At 34.2% G+C, this 20,355-nt stretch overlaps 9 protein-coding genes and 1 non-coding gene across 10 annotated transcripts; 3 read left to right on the top strand and 7 right to left on the bottom strand.

The window, feature by feature from the left end:
* Positions 1 to 299: 299 nt before the first annotated feature.
* TKL1 (transketolase TKL1) lies at positions 300 to 2,342 on the bottom strand (the record flags this gene model as incomplete). Its single annotated transcript, XM_003667856.1, has 1 exon — positions 300 to 2,342. The coding sequence occupies one exon, from the start codon at positions 2,340 to 2,342 to the stop codon at positions 300 to 302; it is 2,043 nt and encodes a 680-aa protein (XP_003667904.1).
* A 1,341-nt stretch (positions 2,343 to 3,683) lies between these two features.
* OPY2 (Opy2p) lies at positions 3,684 to 4,730 on the bottom strand (the record flags this gene model as incomplete). Its single annotated transcript, XM_003667855.1, has 1 exon — positions 3,684 to 4,730. One exon carries the CDS (start codon positions 4,728 to 4,730, stop codon positions 3,684 to 3,686), a length of 1,047 nt encoding a protein of 348 aa, XP_003667903.1.
* A 1,501-nt stretch (positions 4,731 to 6,231) lies between these two features.
* Positions 6,232 to 6,303, bottom strand: NDAI0Atrna11E. The gene has a single exon. It is a non-coding gene; the product is annotated as a tRNA-Glu (tRNA).
* A 512-nt stretch (positions 6,304 to 6,815) lies between these two features.
* On the bottom strand, positions 6,816 to 7,838 carry NDAI0A05040 (uncharacterized protein; the record flags this gene model as incomplete). The annotated part of the gene is made up of 1 exon (XM_003667854.1): positions 6,816 to 7,838. The coding sequence occupies one exon, from the start codon at positions 7,836 to 7,838 to the stop codon at positions 6,816 to 6,818; it is 1,023 nt and encodes a 340-aa protein (XP_003667902.1).
* A 1,317-nt stretch (positions 7,839 to 9,155) lies between these two features.
* NDAI0A05030 (elongation factor 1-alpha) lies at positions 9,156 to 10,529 on the top strand (the record flags this gene model as incomplete). The annotated part of the gene is made up of 1 exon (XM_003667853.1): positions 9,156 to 10,529. One exon carries the CDS (start codon positions 9,156 to 9,158, stop codon positions 10,527 to 10,529), a length of 1,374 nt encoding a protein of 457 aa, XP_003667901.1.
* A 769-nt stretch (positions 10,530 to 11,298) lies between these two features.
* DIB1 (U4/U6-U5 snRNP complex subunit DIB1) lies at positions 11,299 to 11,727 on the bottom strand (the record flags this gene model as incomplete). The annotated part of the gene is made up of 1 exon (XM_003667852.1): positions 11,299 to 11,727. The coding sequence occupies one exon, from the start codon at positions 11,725 to 11,727 to the stop codon at positions 11,299 to 11,301; it is 429 nt and encodes a 142-aa protein (XP_003667900.1).
* A 472-nt stretch (positions 11,728 to 12,199) lies between these two features.
* NDAI0A05010 (trehalose-6-phosphate synthase) lies at positions 12,200 to 13,690 on the bottom strand (the record flags this gene model as incomplete). Its single annotated transcript, XM_003667851.1, has 1 exon — positions 12,200 to 13,690. One exon carries the CDS (start codon positions 13,688 to 13,690, stop codon positions 12,200 to 12,202), a length of 1,491 nt encoding a protein of 496 aa, XP_003667899.1.
* A 1,597-nt stretch (positions 13,691 to 15,287) lies between these two features.
* On the top strand, positions 15,288 to 16,658 carry MDM36 (Mdm36p; the record flags this gene model as incomplete). The annotated part of the gene is made up of 1 exon (XM_003667850.1): positions 15,288 to 16,658. The coding sequence occupies one exon, from the start codon at positions 15,288 to 15,290 to the stop codon at positions 16,656 to 16,658; it is 1,371 nt and encodes a 456-aa protein (XP_003667898.1).
* A 320-nt stretch (positions 16,659 to 16,978) lies between these two features.
* Positions 16,979 to 18,490, top strand: NDAI0A04990 (uncharacterized protein; the record flags this gene model as incomplete). The annotated part of the gene is made up of 1 exon (XM_003667849.1): positions 16,979 to 18,490. The coding sequence occupies one exon, from the start codon at positions 16,979 to 16,981 to the stop codon at positions 18,488 to 18,490; it is 1,512 nt and encodes a 503-aa protein (XP_003667897.1).
* A 124-nt stretch (positions 18,491 to 18,614) lies between these two features.
* On the bottom strand, positions 18,615 to 20,276 carry ASA1 (Asa1p; the record flags this gene model as incomplete). Its single annotated transcript, XM_003667848.1, has 1 exon — positions 18,615 to 20,276. The coding sequence occupies one exon, from the start codon at positions 20,274 to 20,276 to the stop codon at positions 18,615 to 18,617; it is 1,662 nt and encodes a 553-aa protein (XP_003667896.1).
* Positions 20,277 to 20,355: the final 79 nt, after the last annotated feature.

Below are 20,355 nucleotides of genomic sequence, written 5' to 3'. Positions count from 1 at the left end.
AATAACCTGAGTTATTTAGACTAATGTTACTAAAATTGAGTAACAAACTATCTTATCAACTCAAGAAAACCCAAATAAGCTTGAGCTAAATAACGTTAAATTTGGAACAGCAATATAGGGTCCGAAGATGAACCCTTGAACAAATTATTAAACCTACGAAAAAATTTGCCTGTTTCTTAAAAATTATCATTTTATTTATTGTATTTTTTATCTTTTAAAAAAGTACCTTATAAAAATTAATACAGGAAATCATCTATATAAAATTATATCATATCATAAAACCATTAGAAAACTTGAATTTAAAAAGCCTTTCTCAATGGAGAAATAACCTTTTGACCCTTGTAGAAAGCAACAGTCTTAGCGGCTCTTTCAGCAACACCTTCTGGAGTGAAACCAAATGATTTGAAAACTTCAGGAGCCTTACCGGAAGCACCGAATCTATCAAGACCGAAAGATTGATGAGCATATTTACCCCAACAAGAAGTAGATAGAACTTCAACAGATAGGACTGGGATACCATCTGGTAAGACACTCAATCTATATTCTTCACTTTGTCTGTCGAAAGCTAAGAAATCTGGTAAAGAAACAATACGAGCGTTGATACCTTGAGAAGCTAAAAGCTTAGCAGCTTCAACACTAGTGGAAACTTCAGAACCAGTAGCAGCTAAGATAATGTGTGGATTAGCAACATCTTGTAGAACGTAACCACCCTTAGCGGCCTTTTCAATAGATGAACCTTCTAAATGTGGTAAGTTTTGTCTTGTCAAAGCAATAATACTTGGAGTATGTTTAGATTCAATGGCAACTTTGTAAGCAGCAGAGGTTTCGTTACCATCAGCTGGTCTCCAAACGTGAGTATTTGGCAAAGCTCTGAAATGAGCTAAAGTTTCAATAGGTTGATGAGTTGGACCATCTTCACCGACACCAATGGAGTCGTGAGTGGCAACGTAAATGATTGGATGACCAGATAGGGCAGATAATCTAACGGCACCTGCAGCATATGAAACGAAGTTTAAGAAAGTACCACCGTATGGTAAGTAGTGAGCACCGTATGCGGAAATACCGTTCATGATGGCACCCATAGCGTGTTCTCTGATACCATATCTAATGTATCTACCAGAGTAATCACCAAGTTTGGAAGATGGTGGTTGGAAATCAACAGCACCAGACCATCTAGTCAAATTAGATGGAGTTAAATCAGCAGAACCACCAATTAATTCTGGTAATTCTTCATGAATGCTTTGTAAGACAATTTCAGATAATTTTCTGGTGGCAACTGCAGAGTCCTTTGGAGTGTAGACTGGCAAGGCTTTTTCCCAGTTAGCTGGTAATTTACCAGCTAATCTTCTAGCTAATTCAGCACCTAATTCTGGGTATTTTTGTTGGTATTGTTCGAATAAAGAGTTCCATTTTTTGTTAGCTTCAACACCTGGGTTCAAAATCTTAGTTTGGTAGAAATCGTAAACTTCTTGTGGAACAACGAAGGATTTATCTGGGTTGAATCCGAATTTGATTCTCAATTGTTTGATATCTTCAGGTTTCAATGGAGAACCGTGAACGGCATGAGAACCTTGTTGTTGGGAACCGTAACCAATGATGGTGGTCATCTTAATCAAAGTTGGCTTATCAGTGGACTTCTTAGCTTGAGCAACGGCCTTGGCAATACCTTCTAAATCTTCGTTACCGTTTTCAACGTACAAAACTTCCCATCCGTAAGCTTCGTATCTCTTGGCGACATCTTCATCGAAGGAAACTTCAGTGTTACCGTCAATGGTAATGTTGTTATCATCGTAAATACAAATCAAGTTCCCTAATTTCAAATGACCAGCTAAAGAAGAAGCTTCGGAGGAGATACCTTCTTGTAAACAACCATCACCTAAGAAGACGTAAGTGAAGTTATCAGATAAAGTAAAATTTGGTTTATTGTAAGTGGCAGCCAAGTTTCTTTGAGCAATGGCCATACCGACAGCGTTAGTGATACCTTGACCTAATGGACCGGTGGTAACTTCGACACCTGGTAGTTCGAATTCTGGATGACCTGGAGTCTTGGAACCCAATTGTCTGAATTGTTTTAGATCATCGATGGAGAAATCGTAACCGGTTAAATGCAACATAGCGTATAATAGGGCAACAGCATGACCGTTAGATAAGACGAATCTGTCTCTGTTGATCCAGTCTGGGTTCTTTGGGTTCATGTTCATTTGACTCCAAACGACGTGTGCAGCTGGAGCCATACCTAATGGGGCACCTGGATGACCAGAATTAGCCTTAGCGACTTCATCGACAGCTAATAATCTGATGGTGGAGACAGCCAATTTATCGATAGCACCGAATTGGGACATTATATATATATATATGTAGTTTTGTTGTTTTTTAGTAGTTTTATGTGATAAAACTTGTGCTCTTTTTAAGGAAAAGATCTATCGAGTTGTTGTAGTGATTCGCTAATAAGGGAACGCTGATCATGAAATTAAGAAATGACCAGTGAAATGTTTATATAATAACTGAAACCTCGAGTCGAAAATTTTCCAGTTAGTCAATCAGTCACCTCTTTAGTTCGAATTTCCACACCAAATTTCACGCTCGATTTCCCACCCAATTCATTACGTAACAACTAGCGTCAGCAGGACGCTACGACGGATGGAAAAAGAAACCGAGATGGCTGAGGGCGGATCCGTTTCCCTGCGGCATATTTCTGGTAGGCGCTTCGAGGAAAGTTATGTAATGTTTCTGTACCGTCCCACTACCCTTACAATAAACCGATAGCGGGGTTATAAAATGCCGGACGGAAATTGTAAAAAAGAATTCGAGTTTGGTCCGTTTCCGAATTTTTCAACTAGAATGAAATTATTAATTTCTGACATCTTCCCCTTATAAGACTCTGTGTCGTCGTCCGTACCGGTTGAATCTCTGAGGTTATCGAACAGTTGAAGCAAGAGTGACGGGGTGGAAAATTAGTAATCAGGGTTTCTGTTTCTCAAGGTATGTCGGAATTAAAAAACATCCATCATTTGAGCTATCAACAGTACATGACGACGGTCCTATAACATGACCCTATTTGCGTTTATTTACTAAATTATTCTGTGCGTACAAATTCGACTATGAATAGGGTTGTTGGTTTTTTCTCACAAATTTATATTGTTGAAATATTCATTTACCCTTTTTACAGTCAAACTTCATTTAGCTGCGCCGGAATATTTTTCTATCCAATGGAGGTTTTCAGACCATTCAAATTTTAATAGCGAAAAAGGACCAATGTTTCAAACTGCTACTATACTGCTTGTGTTATCCCGCGTGTAAAAATAAAAGGGTCTTCAACACTGGAAGAAACAAAAGATAATATACTGTAAGTGCTAAGAAGTACATTGTAAAATGCCAATGACATCTACCGTCTAGTTAGAGACTATACAAAATATAAACCGTATTATATATAACACAACCATCGTTTCAAACCAGGAGTCCTTTAATAGTAACGAATAATGAAAACAAAAAGAAGTTTATGGTATCATTCTTAAAGATTATTTCTAACTTCATGATTTCATCACGAATCTTCGATTCGAAATTTATCCTCAAAAGGACTTTCAGTCCCTCTCCTATCACTATCATCAATAATGAATTCGATTTGATCATGTAATTGCACTTGAGGAGATGGAGGAATTCCTACATCCAAAATAAAATCGCCATCATCTTGATAATCCTTTTTCGACTTCTTCGTTTTCCTTATTTTCTATATCACTTAATATGTTTACATCTTTTACTGCGTGCATGTCCTTCTTGAATGGAGTTTCAGTAGCATCAGTTGAATCTAATTCTTCTTCGTTCTCTTCTACTATTTGTACTAATTTAGGTCTTGCTCTAATAGCAGTCGTTAGGTTATTGTTGGATGTTTTCCTATCTACAGTATCTTTTTTCATAATATTATTATTGTCTTTGGGTATCATTTTGATTTCATCACCTTCTGTATAAACGATCCCCTCTTCTTCATCATCTTCTCCAAGAATGGATGATCCTAAAGTAATGTGTGATCTCTTATCCCCAACAATATTCAAATTGTTGTTCAATAATGCAGGTGGTTTCGTAATGCCAGCACTAGTGACACCCGGTATATAAGCAATCGGTAAAAGATTGGAAGCTTTAGAGTTAGTCGTCGATGTACTACTTCTATTTCCTTTTATATTTAGTGTAGGTGGGATCATTTGAGACGATATATTCATATTATTATTAGAATGTACACTAGATTTCATAGCATCTTCTTTATTGACTTCCTCATCTCCAGCATCATCTTCGTCATCATCGTCATCATCATCATCATCATCAGCATAATCAATATCAAATTGATCGTAGTTTGTTTCTGTACCCTCTTCTCCCGCAAATGTTTTTCTCTTATTTTCTCGCCAACGTGGCTCCCAATATCTCTTATATAAGAATAATAGCACCAATATAACTATTAATGCAACACCACCAATGACACCTCCAACAACACCTCCAACGACTTTACCATTCGTACCTGAATCGTTGCCAGAAGAGACGGTGGAATTAGTTGTACCATTCGTCACTGATATAGAAGATTCCTTCTTGGTACAATATGTAGTAGGACATGCAGTGCATGTTAATAACGTCATGACACAATATTCGTCATCTGCACATGTCGGACAGCTCACATTTCCAGTACAGATAACACATCCTGAACTATCTGTTGGTAGAGTTATACTATCAGTCGTGTTACTCATAATTGGAATGTAAAAATCTTTCAGGAATAAAGTACTCGTAAAAGTATGAGAAAACGAGTTCAACAGCTCTCACTTACTCAGTTTTATAAAAAAGGATAGTAATAATGTAACAGCTCTTGCTTGTTTTAGCATATGCTATAGATTACAGTTTTCTAATCTCCAGCTATTTGGAAGCTCTTTTGTCTAATTTGAACAGCATCGAGAAAGATCAAACTTTAAATACTTACCGCTATATTTAACATGCAAAACGCGTTTGCAGATTTCGCGTTTGTTTCAGTGTCAACAATTTACATAAAAATAGACTATGAATGGACTAGATTAGAATATACATTGGGTCTAAGTTACAGTCTAGATTTTATTTTATAACCATTTTACAAGCATAAACTCTATCAGAGTATGGCATCATCAAGATGATTGCCATATTCCTAATTGCCTACGTATATACTAGAAACGCAAGTCAAATAACATCTCCAATTCAAATTCTTACTTTTATCAGTATCAAGAAGTTTTTAAAGAAGGATTCGATTAATTTTTGAAAACAATGAAGTCCATACGTATAGCTATGTTACGAACTTCAATAAGAAGTACGAGAGGTGGGTGCACCTTTTATAGTGCCAGCCGCGTCAGAAGTTGAAACTGGGATTGGGGATCAGGTTCACGGTAGATTTATATCGTAAATGCGGTAAAAACCGGGAATGCCGTAATTTGGTCATTTAGGAGCTTGTATTTTTTCATTGTACCGCCAACATCTGGTTATATTAAAAGATATACCCTACAGGTTAAAACGATTACCATGATACAAGTGTAGACAAGGCTTAAAAATTAGAAAGAGATGAAGCTACCCTTAAAAACTATTGTAACCTTATAAACAATGATTAGGACGACTTCTACTAATTCTCTTTTTCGGAGAAATTTTTAACTATGAAAAAGTTGACATTAGAAAATGGGCTACTTGAAGTCTAACGGGAAAAAATGTCTGGCAAAGTGAAATAAAATTGGGGATCTCTTTCCTAACTACTAAACTTGAATTGTTAGGTAAAACACTTGGATGGTATAACTTTAAAGCATAAGCTTCAAAGTGTTTCAATTATAGATTTGTAATATATTTTTATGACCGAAAATAAGAAGCGAGACACGAGAGGGGATACTTGGGTTTTGGAATGAATGGACGACAGCGGCATTGTATTACTTAAATGGATAGAGCAAGAGAGACAGACTAAAATATTATGCATAGAGAAACATTAGAAGAAAAAGATGAAAAGTTTTCCAACGAGGTATTAACGTAGGGGACGTGACGGAAGGGGCGGTCGAGAGCAATGGAAATGAATAATTCATGGATATATAACAAGAGGAACTTTCAGAGGATATACCTAAAAGTTCGTCTTCTTTTAAATATGTTCAAATAACAACAAAAGATCAAGTAATAAAAATACTATTAAATTAGAACATTTTGTGTCACGATATAAATCCGATTATATTACAAATAATAGGAAAAAAATAACTCCGATACGGGGAGTCGAACCCCGGTCTCCACGGTGAAAGCGTGATGTGATAGCCGTTACACTATATCGGATAATAATTACAGAAAAATGTTCTTAAGTAGACTTTATGTGTTTGGTATAATCGCAACAAAATTACTAGAATTATAATCTAAGCCTTACATACTTGGAATTGGAACAAGATTTAAATATCACTTCTGAGCTTCAGATCATAAAGTGTTAAAGTTTGTCTATCAAACAGTTGCAAAAAGGAGTCGGTTGAAAGTGGTAAACCATTATAGAGAAGTTCTTAATAGTATAGATTTCAAAAACAATTATGATCTAGATTGCCTTTTTAGTTTGTCTTTGGAAATATAAATATAAATACTTTTTGTCTTTCTTTTCTTTCTTTTCGGTTGTTATTAAGATGTTTAAATATGGATATGCAAGGCAAGCTGTTTTATTGAGCAATGAAACCAGACACTTTAAACTTTTTGACGGATTAATTACAACTATAGCGTTACTTCATTTATCTATATATTTATATATATATATATTTATTTTATTTATTTTATTTATCAGGATCTACAAAATAATGGAAAACATTCTAAGGACTAATAGACCTAATAGTTGTCATCGTTGTTGAATCATTATTTCTCCTATTGTACCAAGTTTCTAAAGCTTCATTAAATTTGTCGATGTTCCTTTTAATTTTTTGTTTCCATTTGTCAAATGTAGATTGAGGTGTATCATCAAACGTATCACTTCCAGATCTAAGTTCTGTAAACTCATTTCTTTCATTTCCACAAGACAATTTGGAATTATTCTCTGTATCAGCTTCCAATAGCAGTTGACAATTGATATTATGATCATCACATAAGTCACGATCTCTTGGGAAAAATGGAAGGCCATCATCACTCAATATACTTTCTCCTGAAAATTGAGAACGGCGGTAGGTATCATGATCAAGGGGCAAATCTGGACATGATTTCGACAAAAAGTTAGAAATTAAAGTTGGACTTTCTGGAAAGTTATTTTGATCTGTAATGGTCCTAGAGAAAACATCAAGAGTTTCAGGATCGACTGTATGTTTGCAGCCTAATATTTTGGCATCGGCACTGGAACCCTCTGAACTGTAGATAGTTTGATTAATCAACAAATCCCTAGTCATTGTCCGGTCAAGTGGAAAATAATTTAAGTCTTCACTTGTAGAACTACTTTCTTTTTTCCGATTCCACCACGTTAGTTTTTTCTGGAGCCGAACAAACGTAGATTCTTTCGTCCCTTTATTTTTCATCTTATCACGAGCAAGTTGATAAAATTGCTTTTTACCCTTCTTTTCAGATTCCATACCTCGAAGGGTCGATTCTAGTCTTGAAAGTTCTTGACTTGATTGTTGACTTATAGATTCGACTTTTTGCTCTAATTTTTCCATTGTATCATTAATACTGTCAAGTTCACGATCACACCCTCCAGATAAAACAGTGACGAATGGTAGGCTCTTGATAGGTCCCTTCATTTTCATCACCGTTGCATCGCAAAATTCTTTGTCGGTAACTAATGCAACCTCTCCTGTCTTTTCATAAGGTATAGTTTCTCGTTTTGGACTTGTGGAGTTGTCAGATCCCATGGTAAAAGATAATCTATGTTATTTGAATTCAAAGATAAAAGCAATTATGGTGTTTCCTGCTCTCTAGTTAATCTTTTCAAACTTTTCTCCAAAGAATCGTAATATTGGGAAAAAGTTAAATAAAGTAAGCTTTGTTCCTTTTATAAGGTTTTGTATCTTGTTTTGGAAACATCATATTTTGTGACGTTTTTTTCCTGGAGAGGAAAGGGTGAAAGTCCGAGCGGCATAACCTTAGTTGGTGAGAAAGATAAGTAAAAAGGGAAGACGAAATAATACTATACAAAATTGTTGTTATAAAAGCTATCTACATAATAAAGAAGTCAATATATTTCTATTGAAATATATTCAATATCGGCTTTCTCTTGTTAAAAAAAAACTCCGGCTACTCAGTCTCATTGTTTCTTCGTACTTTCATTGAAGGGGACAATAAACACATCGAGAGATGAACGTTACTTAGATGTTCATTCTACATCAAGTCTTTTGTATCCGGTATGGTTAAATGTAGAAGAACACCAGACTATTATGCGAGCCACTCTAAATAAAAAAAAAAATCGTAATTAAGTAATATCGCATCCAAGGAATACGTAGAATGCTAACATATAACTTGTTCATCAATTAACGTTGTTCTTCTAGATGGCGTTGGTAAATAGTCTAATTTTCACAAGATAACATCTGTACCTCATCAGTTCAATAACATCCGTACATCTCGGGTTAAAGAAATTCGAAGATGTTGGAAGAAAACGAAAGAATAAAAAATATAAGAGTGAGTATATGGGCACGTACGATAATTTGAAATGAAAATGGAAAACCCGAGCCTCACATACTTGGGCCAAATACCACGATAATCGTCCCACGATGAGCCTCTGCTTTTGTATGATTCGTGCAGCATTTTCACTTGCAAAATAAGGACCAAAAAGTACCCCTTATTTTTCTACTACGTCTCTTGTTTGTCGGAGAATATCTCGTGTTAAGATAATGCCACGCACTGAGTACATTTGCCGCAAAAAACATCAAACACACAAAAAATTATGAGGGACGGAAAAAAAAAAAAACTAAAATTTTCATTCCACGTTTTCTTTTTCTTATTTGAATCCTTGTAATTTTTTTTTTTTTTTTTTGGTTTAAAATTTTTTTTTCACTGTTAATGAATGAAAAATTTGTACATTCGGCAGTTACACTGACATTATATATTTAAATGAAGCTCATCGCTCTTTTCAACTTCTGTACAATCCAATCTTCTCTTCTTGTATTCCTAATTTTTATTTTATATATCTTCTATATAAAAAAACCATAACAAACTAATCGAATTCATACAAAATGGGTAAAGCTAAGTCTCACGTTAACGTTGTCGTTATTGGTCACGTCGATTCCGGTAAGTCTACCACTACCGGTCATTTGATTTACAAGTGTGGTGGTATTGACAAGAGAACTATTGAAAAGTTCGAAAAGGAAGCCGCTGAATTAGGTAAGGGTTCTTTCAAGTACGCTTGGGTTTTAGATAAATTAAAGGCTGAAAGAGAAAGAGGTATCACCATTGATATCGCTTTATGGAAGTTCGAAACTCCAAAGTACGAAGTTACCGTTATTGATGCTCCAGGTCACAGAGATTTCATCAAGAATATGATTACTGGTACTTCTCAAGCTGATTGTGCTATTTTGATTATTGCTGGTGGTGTCGGTGAATTCGAAGCCGGTATTTCCAAGGATGGTCAAACCAGAGAACACGCTTTGTTAGCTTTCACCTTAGGTGTTAGACAATTAATTGTCGCTGTTAACAAGATGGATTCCGTTAACTGGTCCGAAGCTAGATTCCAAGAAATTTGCAAGGAAACCGCTAACTTCATCAAGAAGGTTGGTTACAACCCAAAGACTGTTCCATTCGTCCCAATCTCTGGTTGGAACGGTGACAACATGATTGAACCAACCACCAATGCTCCATGGTACAAGGGTTGGGAAAAGGAAACCAAGAGTGGTGTCGTTAAGGGTAAGACCTTATTAGAAGCCATTGATGCTATTGAACCACCAAACAGACCAACTGACAAGCCATTGAGATTGCCATTACAAGATGTTTACAAGATTGGTGGTATTGGTACGGTGCCAGTCGGTAGAGTTGAAACTGGTGTTATCAAGCCAGGTATGGTTGTCACTTTTGCCCCAGCTGGTGTCACCACTGAAGTCAAGTCCGTTGAAATGCATCACGAACAATTAGAACAAGGTGTTCCAGGTGACAACGTTGGTTTCAATGTTAAGAATGTTTCCGTTAAGGAAATCAGAAGAGGTAACGTCTGTGGTGACTCTAAGAACGATCCACCAAAGGGTGCTGAATCTTTCAACGCTACTGTTATCGTTTTGAACCATCCAGGTCAAATCTCTGCTGGTTACTCTCCAGTTTTGGATTGTCACACTGCTCACATTGCTTGTAAGTTCGATGAATTATTGGAAAAGAACGACAGAAGATCTGGTAAGAAATTAGAAGACTCTCCAAAGTTCTTGAAGTCCGGTGATGCTGCTTTGGTTAAATTCGTCCCATCTAAGCCAATGTGTGTTGAAGCTTTCGCTGACTACCCACCATTAGGTAGATTCGCTGTCAGAGATATGAGACAAACTGTCGCTGTCGGTGTTATCAAGTCTGTTGTCAAGTCTGACAAGGCTGGTAAGGTCACCAAGGCTGCTCAAAAGGCTGCTAAATAAGAATATTAATATTATACTTTCTAATATTTTATTTTTAATGTATTGTTAGTTACATTTGTATATTTCTTAAATAATTGGTTATTCTTATAAATAAATTAAAAACGTCGTATCTTCATTATAAGTTTGCTTTTCTGGTTTTTTATTAAGTAGAATTTTAATTCAACACTGGTTTTAGAGATAGAAAAGGAAGAAGTCAGTATTATTGTTATAAGTTTTAGTTATAACTTTCAAATAAGCCTTGCGATGGAAATGTTTTGTGTTTAGAAAAGTGTTGCACAAGGTTATTGAGAGGTAATAGATTCATCGTACAAACAAGGTCAACGTGGAATTGTTATGGTGGTAACTATGTCCCAGATCAATAATATATCCAATATTTTATCATCATATATAGTATTTATACAATATATAAAAGGTAATAGTAACTCCAGGTATCGTGCAACGAAATACAGATTTACCCACAATAAAAGGCAAATAATCATGAAGCAGTATTATAGTTAACGACATTTCTTTTTGAAATATGTTATATAGTCTAATGGATTTTCCATTAATGGTAAACAATGATTGAGGCCACTAGAATTATCGTCTCTTTACCTTCTTTGTTTGAGCTAATTCGCTTGAAGTTTGCTTCACTTTGAAGGTGAGTTCCTCTTGACATCGAAATGTCCATTCGCAATATACCCCCATACGCAACAATGGAACATATTAATCAACTAATTGAGTACATTTGGAAACAACATGCTGAATGTTCAAAGAGGGATTTTCTCCTATTCTATGAAACTCTCTTATAACTATAATCATACGGAGAAACCACTAAACCTTTATTCTTCCTTGCGCCTCTATAGATTGTTTCTAAGATATCGATCATTTCTTGTTTATCATCAATGACAAAATTCATCTTATTATTATTCCCCGTTCCAAAATCGCACATCATATGTTTATTTTGATAAAAGAACATTAAAGTCATTGGATCAGTCAATTCATACATTTCATTAAAATCTGGAACCTCATCAATATCACAAAGATATATGGCAACGAAATTTTTCACTTTTTCAGCAATGGAATATAATAATTCATCCATTAACATACAATCTCTATTCCATGCATGACCAAATCTTATCACTACTAGTCTCTCATTTTCAGTGACTATGGCTTGATCGACATGCCAACCTGAATGCAAATTAGGCAAAAATACAGACATCAATCTCCAACTCTTCACGATAGGACACCAAATATATATAGATAAATTTAGGCCTAATTCCTATTCTATATGAGATCTATCGGCTTCGTTTTCTTTTGAATTGCATTGTATTTCTTGTACAAAGTTCAAATCCACGCTATTATATTTATTTATAAAGGTATGCTTTTTTTTCCGGCAAAGTATCTCCAAGTTCTTGACAGAAAAATATGGGAAATAAATAGTAGTTTGTGAACAAAAAAGAATTTATCAAAAACATGGTTTAGATATAGTTGATTGAATTAAATTCTGTTAGCTAACAGGCTTACAAATTATGTATTTTCGAAAAATTTAGCAGGCTTTAGTACTATAAGATAGATGATATCAAAAATAAAATATATATATATATATATATATAATCTAGAATAGTTTAATATAGTTTGATATTCAATTACAGGGGTAAGAATCAATGTAACAAGCCCCGTGATCATACTTTTTAATCCTTTGATAAAGATGTTGAAGTATTGTACAATTCGTGAACAAAATTTTCACCCCAAAAGGAGGAAGTATACTTTGAAATATACTTATACAATTTTTCCCAATTGGCTTCTTTCTTTTCATCAGGTAAAGTCAATGCTTCATTGATAGCGTCTGAAACTTCATCAGTATTCCATGGATTAACTATAATAGCACCGTTCAAAGATTGAGCGGCACCAGTAAATTCACTTAATACTAAAGAACCTTTCTTTGCCTCTTGACAAGCAATATATTCATATGAAACTAAGTTCATACCATCTCTTGTAGAGGTGACTAAACAAACGTCACTTATAGCGTACAAGGAAATTAACTCATCAAATGGGATACTCTTATGCATGAAATGGATTGGAACAAATTCAACTGTACCAAATTGACCATTAATTCTTCCGACCAATTCGTTCACTACTGATCTTAAATATTGATATTCTTCCACATCACCACGACTTGGTACTGCCAATTGAACCAACACCACTTTACCGATCCATGATGGATGTTCATTAAGGAAGACTTCCATAGCATGTAATTTTTGTGGGACTCCCTTAATATAATCTAATCTATCTACACCAACAATGATCTTACAACCTTTGAAAGTATCCTTCAATTCTTTCATTCTTTGTTGAACTTCAGGTTTTTTCAATCCGTCTTTAAAACTCTCCACGTCAATCCCAATGGGGAAAGCCCCAATATTAACAAATCTACCACCATATTCTACACCATTGGGCAACGTATTAACATTCAAAACTCTTTGTACCGAAGATAAGAAATGTCTAGCGTAATCATAAGTATGGAACCCCAATAAATCACAACTCAACACACCCTTCAAAATCTCTTGTCTCACTGGTAATATTCTATAAATTTCACTTGAAGGGAATGGAGTATGTAAGAACCACCCTAATTTAATATTCTTCAATTTTTTAGCATTAAATTTCTCTCTCAACATTTCAGGTAACAACATCAAATGATAATCATGAACCCAAACCAAATCATTATCATGACAATTCTTAATAATCTCATCTGCAAAGGTCCTGTTAGCCTCATTATAAGCTAACCATGCATTTTCATCGAAATTAATTTCACCAGGATGATAATGGAATAAAGGCCACAAGATAGAATTACTGAAACCATTATAATGTAAATCAGCGATTTCATCAGACATGAAGATTGGGATAGCGTTGAATTTCTCCTTTAAATCTTTTTTCACTTGTTCTTGTTCATCTTGTGGGATTTCTAAACCGGGCCAACCGTACCATTGGAAAGTGGATGTCTTTTTAAGACCTTGTAATGCGGTTACTAACCCACCTGAGGACATCTTATAATCGTATTGGCCTGTTTCTTCATTTTTGGAGATAGTCACTGGTAGACGGTTTGAAACGACGATAATATTACCAAGATGGTCTTGTAAATCTTGTTCGTTGGTTGTTACTGTTGTTGTTGTTGAGTTTGGTGGCATTGTGAGGATTGGTCTTTTTTTCTCTTTCTTCAATTAGTTTCCTCAATGTATTCTTTTAGATTTTGATAGGATATACGTAGTCTAACTTAATTGAATTGGTTCTTCTTTCAGTATTTTTGGGTATAGTAGTAATATCCATAGTAATGATAATAGTAGTAGTAGTAGTAGTAATAGTAGGACACTCTCTACATAGTGCTAAAACGATATAATTTTTCACTCTCCCCTATTATTGTTTTCCCAAAAAGAAAGGCACGTGATGTGGAGGGTCAGATGGTTTTTAGAAATCGTTTAATACGGATAAAGTAGAAAAACAACCCGTGTACTGTATAACGAGTACCACTTCTGTTTGCAGTTGTGAATACGTCACGCTGATATATATATATATATATCAGCACTAAGCTGTTGTGTTAGCTATATAGATAGAGACCAATTATTGTATGTTTGCCATGCTACAAGCCAGCACGTTGAGTATTGGGTATATCTATTTCATATTTTCGTGCTCTAACGTAAGACCTTGGAGAAAGGAGGAAAATATATATACCGTATTACTACGTATATCTTTATTATTGTTACTTCTCTTTAAAGCCTCGAAGTACACCTTACATAAATACGTATTTTTTATGGTCTTCTTTAAGAGTCCGGGAAAAGGAAACATCTCATCCAGGCATGTTACGGGTTTGGCTAGGGGGTAGGGTAGATGCGATTTTTTTATTCAAAATATAGTCTAAGAGTAGAGGTGGAAATTTCCAATTTTAGGCCACAAGTAGGGATAGAAAAACAAAATTGGTTCTGGGTTAAGTGCCAGAAAACGCCGCACAGAAATACCCCACCCCCCTCACAAAAAAATTTAAGCTGGGGCTAGGGGGTAGGCTAGAGTTTGGTTAGAGTAGGCTAGGGGTAGGCTAACTTTTCTGAAGTAGGGTAGAAACCAGGCAAAGAAGCGCCAAAAGAGGGTAGGCTAGAAAATTATTTATACCCGTAACACGCCTGATCTCATCTGCGGGCCCCCAATGTGGACTCCGAGGTCATCCCGAGGGCAATGTCCCGGGGTCAAAGAGGCTGTTTCAGGGAAGGAGAGTTGGATAGATAGATAGAGAGATAGATAGATAGAGAGATAGATGGGATTCAGAGGGAGGAGCCGGGCAACTAGGCCGAACATGGCTGTTAAGATCTGAGTGTCTCACCTGCTCTCAGCAGAAAGTATGCATACGCAGTTTCGTGCCTTAGTTTCGTATTGTATCGGCGTAATAACAAGGTCTCTATTGTTTGCATCTTCTTATCTACAGTATTGTTTTGTATTTGTTTCGTTTCGTTTCGTAACGTTAGTTGCTCGAGAATTATTTTACAGAGACTGGATCTGCTCAAAATGTGTGGGATGATGGTTTGATTTGGCAATCTCAACTTCTTGGCTCGAGGTTCTATTGTTATCCTTTAATTGGTGAAAACTACTTGTCTCTCTATTACTTAATAATAGACGCTGTTAAAATTATAATACTTGACTTGTTCATCTTGATTTATATAAATAGATTATATTATCATTACTTAATTTATTGACTATATTGTATTGTTCTCTAACAAACAATCTTCGAAGGGAACTATGTCCTCCATCAATGATCCAATAATATCTTCCTTTGATAACAATAAAGGAAAACTTGGCTCTTTCAACCAAGGAAAGGAAAGGGAACCCATAACTACTTCGACTGTAGAACGGTTTTACCATGAAGTACTTGGAGATAAAATTGTGCTGAACCAACAACTATTCCATTCTTCAACTAATGATAAGGAAGTCATAGCTCAATGTCAAGAAATTTTGTTTGTATTGCAACGATTTAACAAACTAAAGCAATCATATACAACTTCAAAAGATATCATCGAAATTGATAATATAATAAAAACACAATGTTTGCAAAGGGATAATGTTGAATTCTTGAAATTAATCTCGAAAACGGTTTTACCATTTCTTCAATCACTTTTACAATCTTTAAAAACATTACCATACCAATTAAATCAAATATATTCCCTTTTCATATTGCAAACATTCAAAAACCATTCAAATTCTAAATTAACTGATTATTTCACAATTTTAATAAAATTATGGTTGAATCTAATGAAATTGTATAATCAATTCAATACTAAACTTATGAGTTTGTTTCTAATCTTAAACCTTTTACTATTGAATAACCAATTTGTCACATTGAAAATTCAATTATCAATACCAGAAAACATTTGTAAATCTATGGAATCCGTTTTTGACAATTTCTCCCCTCAATTATTCAATATATACCATGATAAAGCTAATTCATGTAATATGACTTTAAAAGATTGTATGTTCTATTATTTGGATTTGGAGAAAAGCTTCCAGAATTTAAAATTAAAATTAATAATAAGGGAAAATAATAAACTGATTAAGCAACAGCAACAACAAATACATATTCAAAATATGAAAACAATGGCATCACTGTTAGATAAAGGTTCAAATCAACGGCCATACGTGCATTCCCAAACACCATTGACTGAACATTTACCATATTTTAAGACTAGATTTGATGAAGCAAAATTATTAGAAAATCAAATCACAGAGAAACAATTGGAAATTCTTAATTTCAACAGAATTAATTCCCAGAGAAAATTAGCAAATAAATACCAAATTGAAACCCAATCTATACCGAGACACTTACTATCGCCTTCTGACTCTTCGGGATCAAGATCAAGATCAAATTCCTTCGTCTCTTCATCATTCTCAATGACTACTTTAACAGAAAGTAGTGATGAACCTTCAGATAAAGATAAGGATGATGATGATGATAATAACAAATTTCATTCATTTCTTTTTCAATGGCAAAAAATCAACAACAACAAATGTTATGAACCATTTTATTTCTATATTCAAATTATACATACCCAAGCACATACATACATATATACACACATACATATATACATATATACATATTCTTTTGACCAGTAAGTGATTTAAGTCTGTGACAGAAGATTTGAAGACGGAAAAAACAAACAAATAATCAATATCAACTGGGGCTGTCGCTTCATCAACAACGCTATGTAATATAATATACATGAAAAATTATTGAATACTCTGAAATTAATTTGACAGTTCCAGACAACGAACAAACAAGTAAACAAACAAACTGGTCAATTCGATTAAGGACCAAAAGACTCCTTTTACTGTACACTATCCCTTTAACAAAGCAAATTGATTCCCTTATTGTTTAATTTTCCTTGGGTTTTACCGCTAAAACAAAATAAAAATAATAATTAACTTATTATACAATGTCTGATCAACGGCCCATCAGATTAGCTGTCCTTGGTGGAAGTTCAACGGGGAAGACTTCTTTAATATCAAGATTGACTTTGAATTTCGTACATGAAGTCCATTATCCAACAAGATCCCAAAATAATTGGTTATTCGATTTTATACCGCATTCCAGATTAGTAAAGACAATATTAGATGGTCAAGCTCATGAACGACTGGCAAGAAGAAGTCCTAGTAGTCAAACTTTAGAACCATTATTTAATTCACCTTTAGTGTCTCCAAATATACTACTCTCACCATTGGTCTTCCAAGCATTTATGAATGATTTTACCATAATGAAAAATAAGTCATCATCATCATCAACCTCGTCCTCATCAAATTCAACTTCAGGTCTTTCACTTTCTACTTCAACTTCTCATCCTGATAATTCTTATTATCAGTATTTGAGCCCATCCACAAATAATAATAATAATAATATTCTGTCGAATTCCTCATCGTCATCACTGGCGAATTTCTCATTCAAAAACAATAATCATAAGAGTAAAAAAGTTATGAAATTACCAAAAAATTATATTCCACCATCGTATACTCCCATCTCAATCGATATTATAGATACACCAGCTTTTAATCCAGAAATTGTGGTACCATTCCTCGAAGTATCACTTTTTAGAAATTTAGATAAATCAATCTTGAAAGGTTTAGCAAATGAACCAAGAAGACCTGTATCAACAACAACTTTATTGGTAGCATCTGGTGCATCTGAATTAAATGGGAAAATTGACGCTTATTTATTCGTTTATAGTGCTGTCCCAGAATTGTTTAATTATAACGTCAATCCACCAAATTATTATTCACAAGACTTATCAAAAGATAATTCTAATTCTAATTCTAATTCTACTCCTAGTAGTAATACTAACAATAATAATAATGATGGTGGTTTTGAAATTTTGAAAACAATTAGAAATTGTATATTGGATGCATGGACAGAATTTAGAAACTATACAAATAAATGGGAACAAGGTAAAGAAGATGATATATATTCCATAATTTACAATTTTAAGAATTTCTGGAAATCATCATCATTATCATCATCAGCCTCTTCTTCTTTGTCATCAACAGCTGCTAATAAGAAGGAAACTTTAAAAGAATTAAGGAAGTTTACAACAAAATTAGAATCTATTGAAATGGATCCATCATCACCAGATTCTCCACCACCAATTATAATCATTTGTACTCATTTGAATGATCCAATGGCAAGTCCCGTATTAATTGAACAAGGAAAAAATTTAGCAACGAATTGGAATTGTGGATTCGTAGCAGTAGATAATATGGATGATGTTAATGTGGATGTTACGTTAAGTTTAATAATTAGAGAAATTATTGAAAAGGAAAAATTAATTAATAAAAATCATCCTAACCATCATCACCATCATTCGTCAACTTCTTCTTCTTTTCCTTCCTCTCAGAAAACACATAAAAGGAACGGGCATGGCAGTAGTAGTAGTTCATTTTGGAAAATTAGAAAATAATGTAACTTATTCTTTCTGCAGAACATTCATATTTTTCTATAGACGTTATAGATTTTTTCATCTAAAATATAAAGAAAGCGTGTATTTTTTTTGTTGAGGGATATAAACATCTTACCTAACAAAATTATTTAATTAACTTGTCTTTCAGTAATTCATGCAATGCAATGGATCCATCATCATAACCGATAAAACACCATGACGAATTATTAAATTTTGTAATTCTTCTCATCTGACCCACATTTAATGATACGGACGATGATGGTGTTAATGAAGATGGCGAGGTCAATCTATTTCCATTCTCTACAGCGGGCAACGATGAGATTCCAATCATACAACCAATCTTACAAAATTTAGGTTCCTTCCTATCTTCATTACTCGTATTTTGTAAACTTCCTTTAGATGAATCAATGATCTTGACAGTACTTTTCACTTTAGAAAAATTAACTAATGATTCAAAAGCTTCACCCTTTATTACTCGTGATGATGAACCGACTAAGGTTTCACCTTTCCAATTACTTATTAATAAAAAATCATTTAACTGTTGAATATGGTTTATATTCGTTGTCTTAATGTCAATTGAATCGGCATTGTCATTACTATTATTTATTTGTAAGTTATTTCTTCGTATTATATTCATATCCTTATACTTTGATAAACGATATTCACTAGAGTCTAATGTTGTGTCATTATTCATTGCTAAATTCGAAACATTATGTATTCCTAGTTGTCCCGTTGTGGATGAACTTAATAAAATATCATTTTTAATTTCTAAATCTAAAATTGGATTTGGGTAATGGAATGATGATACATAAACAATTTCGATGATATCTTGATATGTTTTCACCGATTGGTCATTTGCTAAAGACAATGTTGGCTGAGTCTTCTCAGGTTGTGCCTGCTTTAATAACTTACTTAATCCACTGCCACTACTATCATTAACATTAGTAGTGCGAACATGTTTCCCAATAGCATTTGGAGATGATTGAATATGGCCACTGTCATCGTTCCTTCTGACTTGTAACCTGTCATAAACTTTTATACCAATGACAAACCCACTTTCAAACCCAATATATATCACATTATTCTTTGGATTAATCACAAATTTCATTATAATCCCCAATTTATCAAGACTCTTTATCTTAACGGTTTTATCATTTGTTGTTGTAGTAGTAGTAGTAGTAGCAATCTTAATTAGGTCGATGATTAAAGGATACAAATTTAATGCATTAACTTGTCTTTTCAAAGAATGTAATTCATCTAATTTAAACTTATAGACATCAATACATTCTGAATCTTGTGTATTACAACAATATAATTGGAACCATTCTTCTTCGTCACATTCGTTCTCATGATTATCATTAAATGACATCGGTTTGATGGTAAAATTGGCAAAATTCAGTGTATTTATAGGAACATGAAACCTTAATTCACAACGAATATTATTCTGACTCCCATTGAACATATGATCGTAGGAGTAAATACGTAATTTATGATCCTTAGACAGGATTGCAATCAATGTCGTATTTCGGCGACCAACTATTGGTAGAGTAGCAGATTCTAATATTTGTATAAATACAATTTGACCCTTTGGACATTCTTGGAAGTGATATATTGGTCTTCTGGTTATCAAATCCCATATGATTAATTGTCCTTTACTATCACCAGAGATCAAATTTGGTGGTATTAGCGATGGGTCACGATTATTCGGTATCAATGCTAAACATGTTACCGGATTGGTATGGGATCGTAATGTATACGTTGGTAATTGTAACTTCGTTCCTAGCATCTCATATCATGGGAGGATATTCTTCTCCTGTCTGCTTCCTTCCCACTTTTTTTAGTCAACTATTTATTTTCAGAAGATA

This window comes from Naumovozyma dairenensis, chromosome 1 (genome assembly GCF_000227115.2).
Source record: "Naumovozyma dairenensis CBS 421 chromosome 1, complete genome".
NCBI classification, from domain to species: Eukaryota; Fungi; Ascomycota; class Saccharomycetes; order Saccharomycetales; family Saccharomycetaceae; genus Naumovozyma; species Naumovozyma dairenensis.
This window is presented reverse-complemented; position numbering and strand designations above follow the sequence as displayed.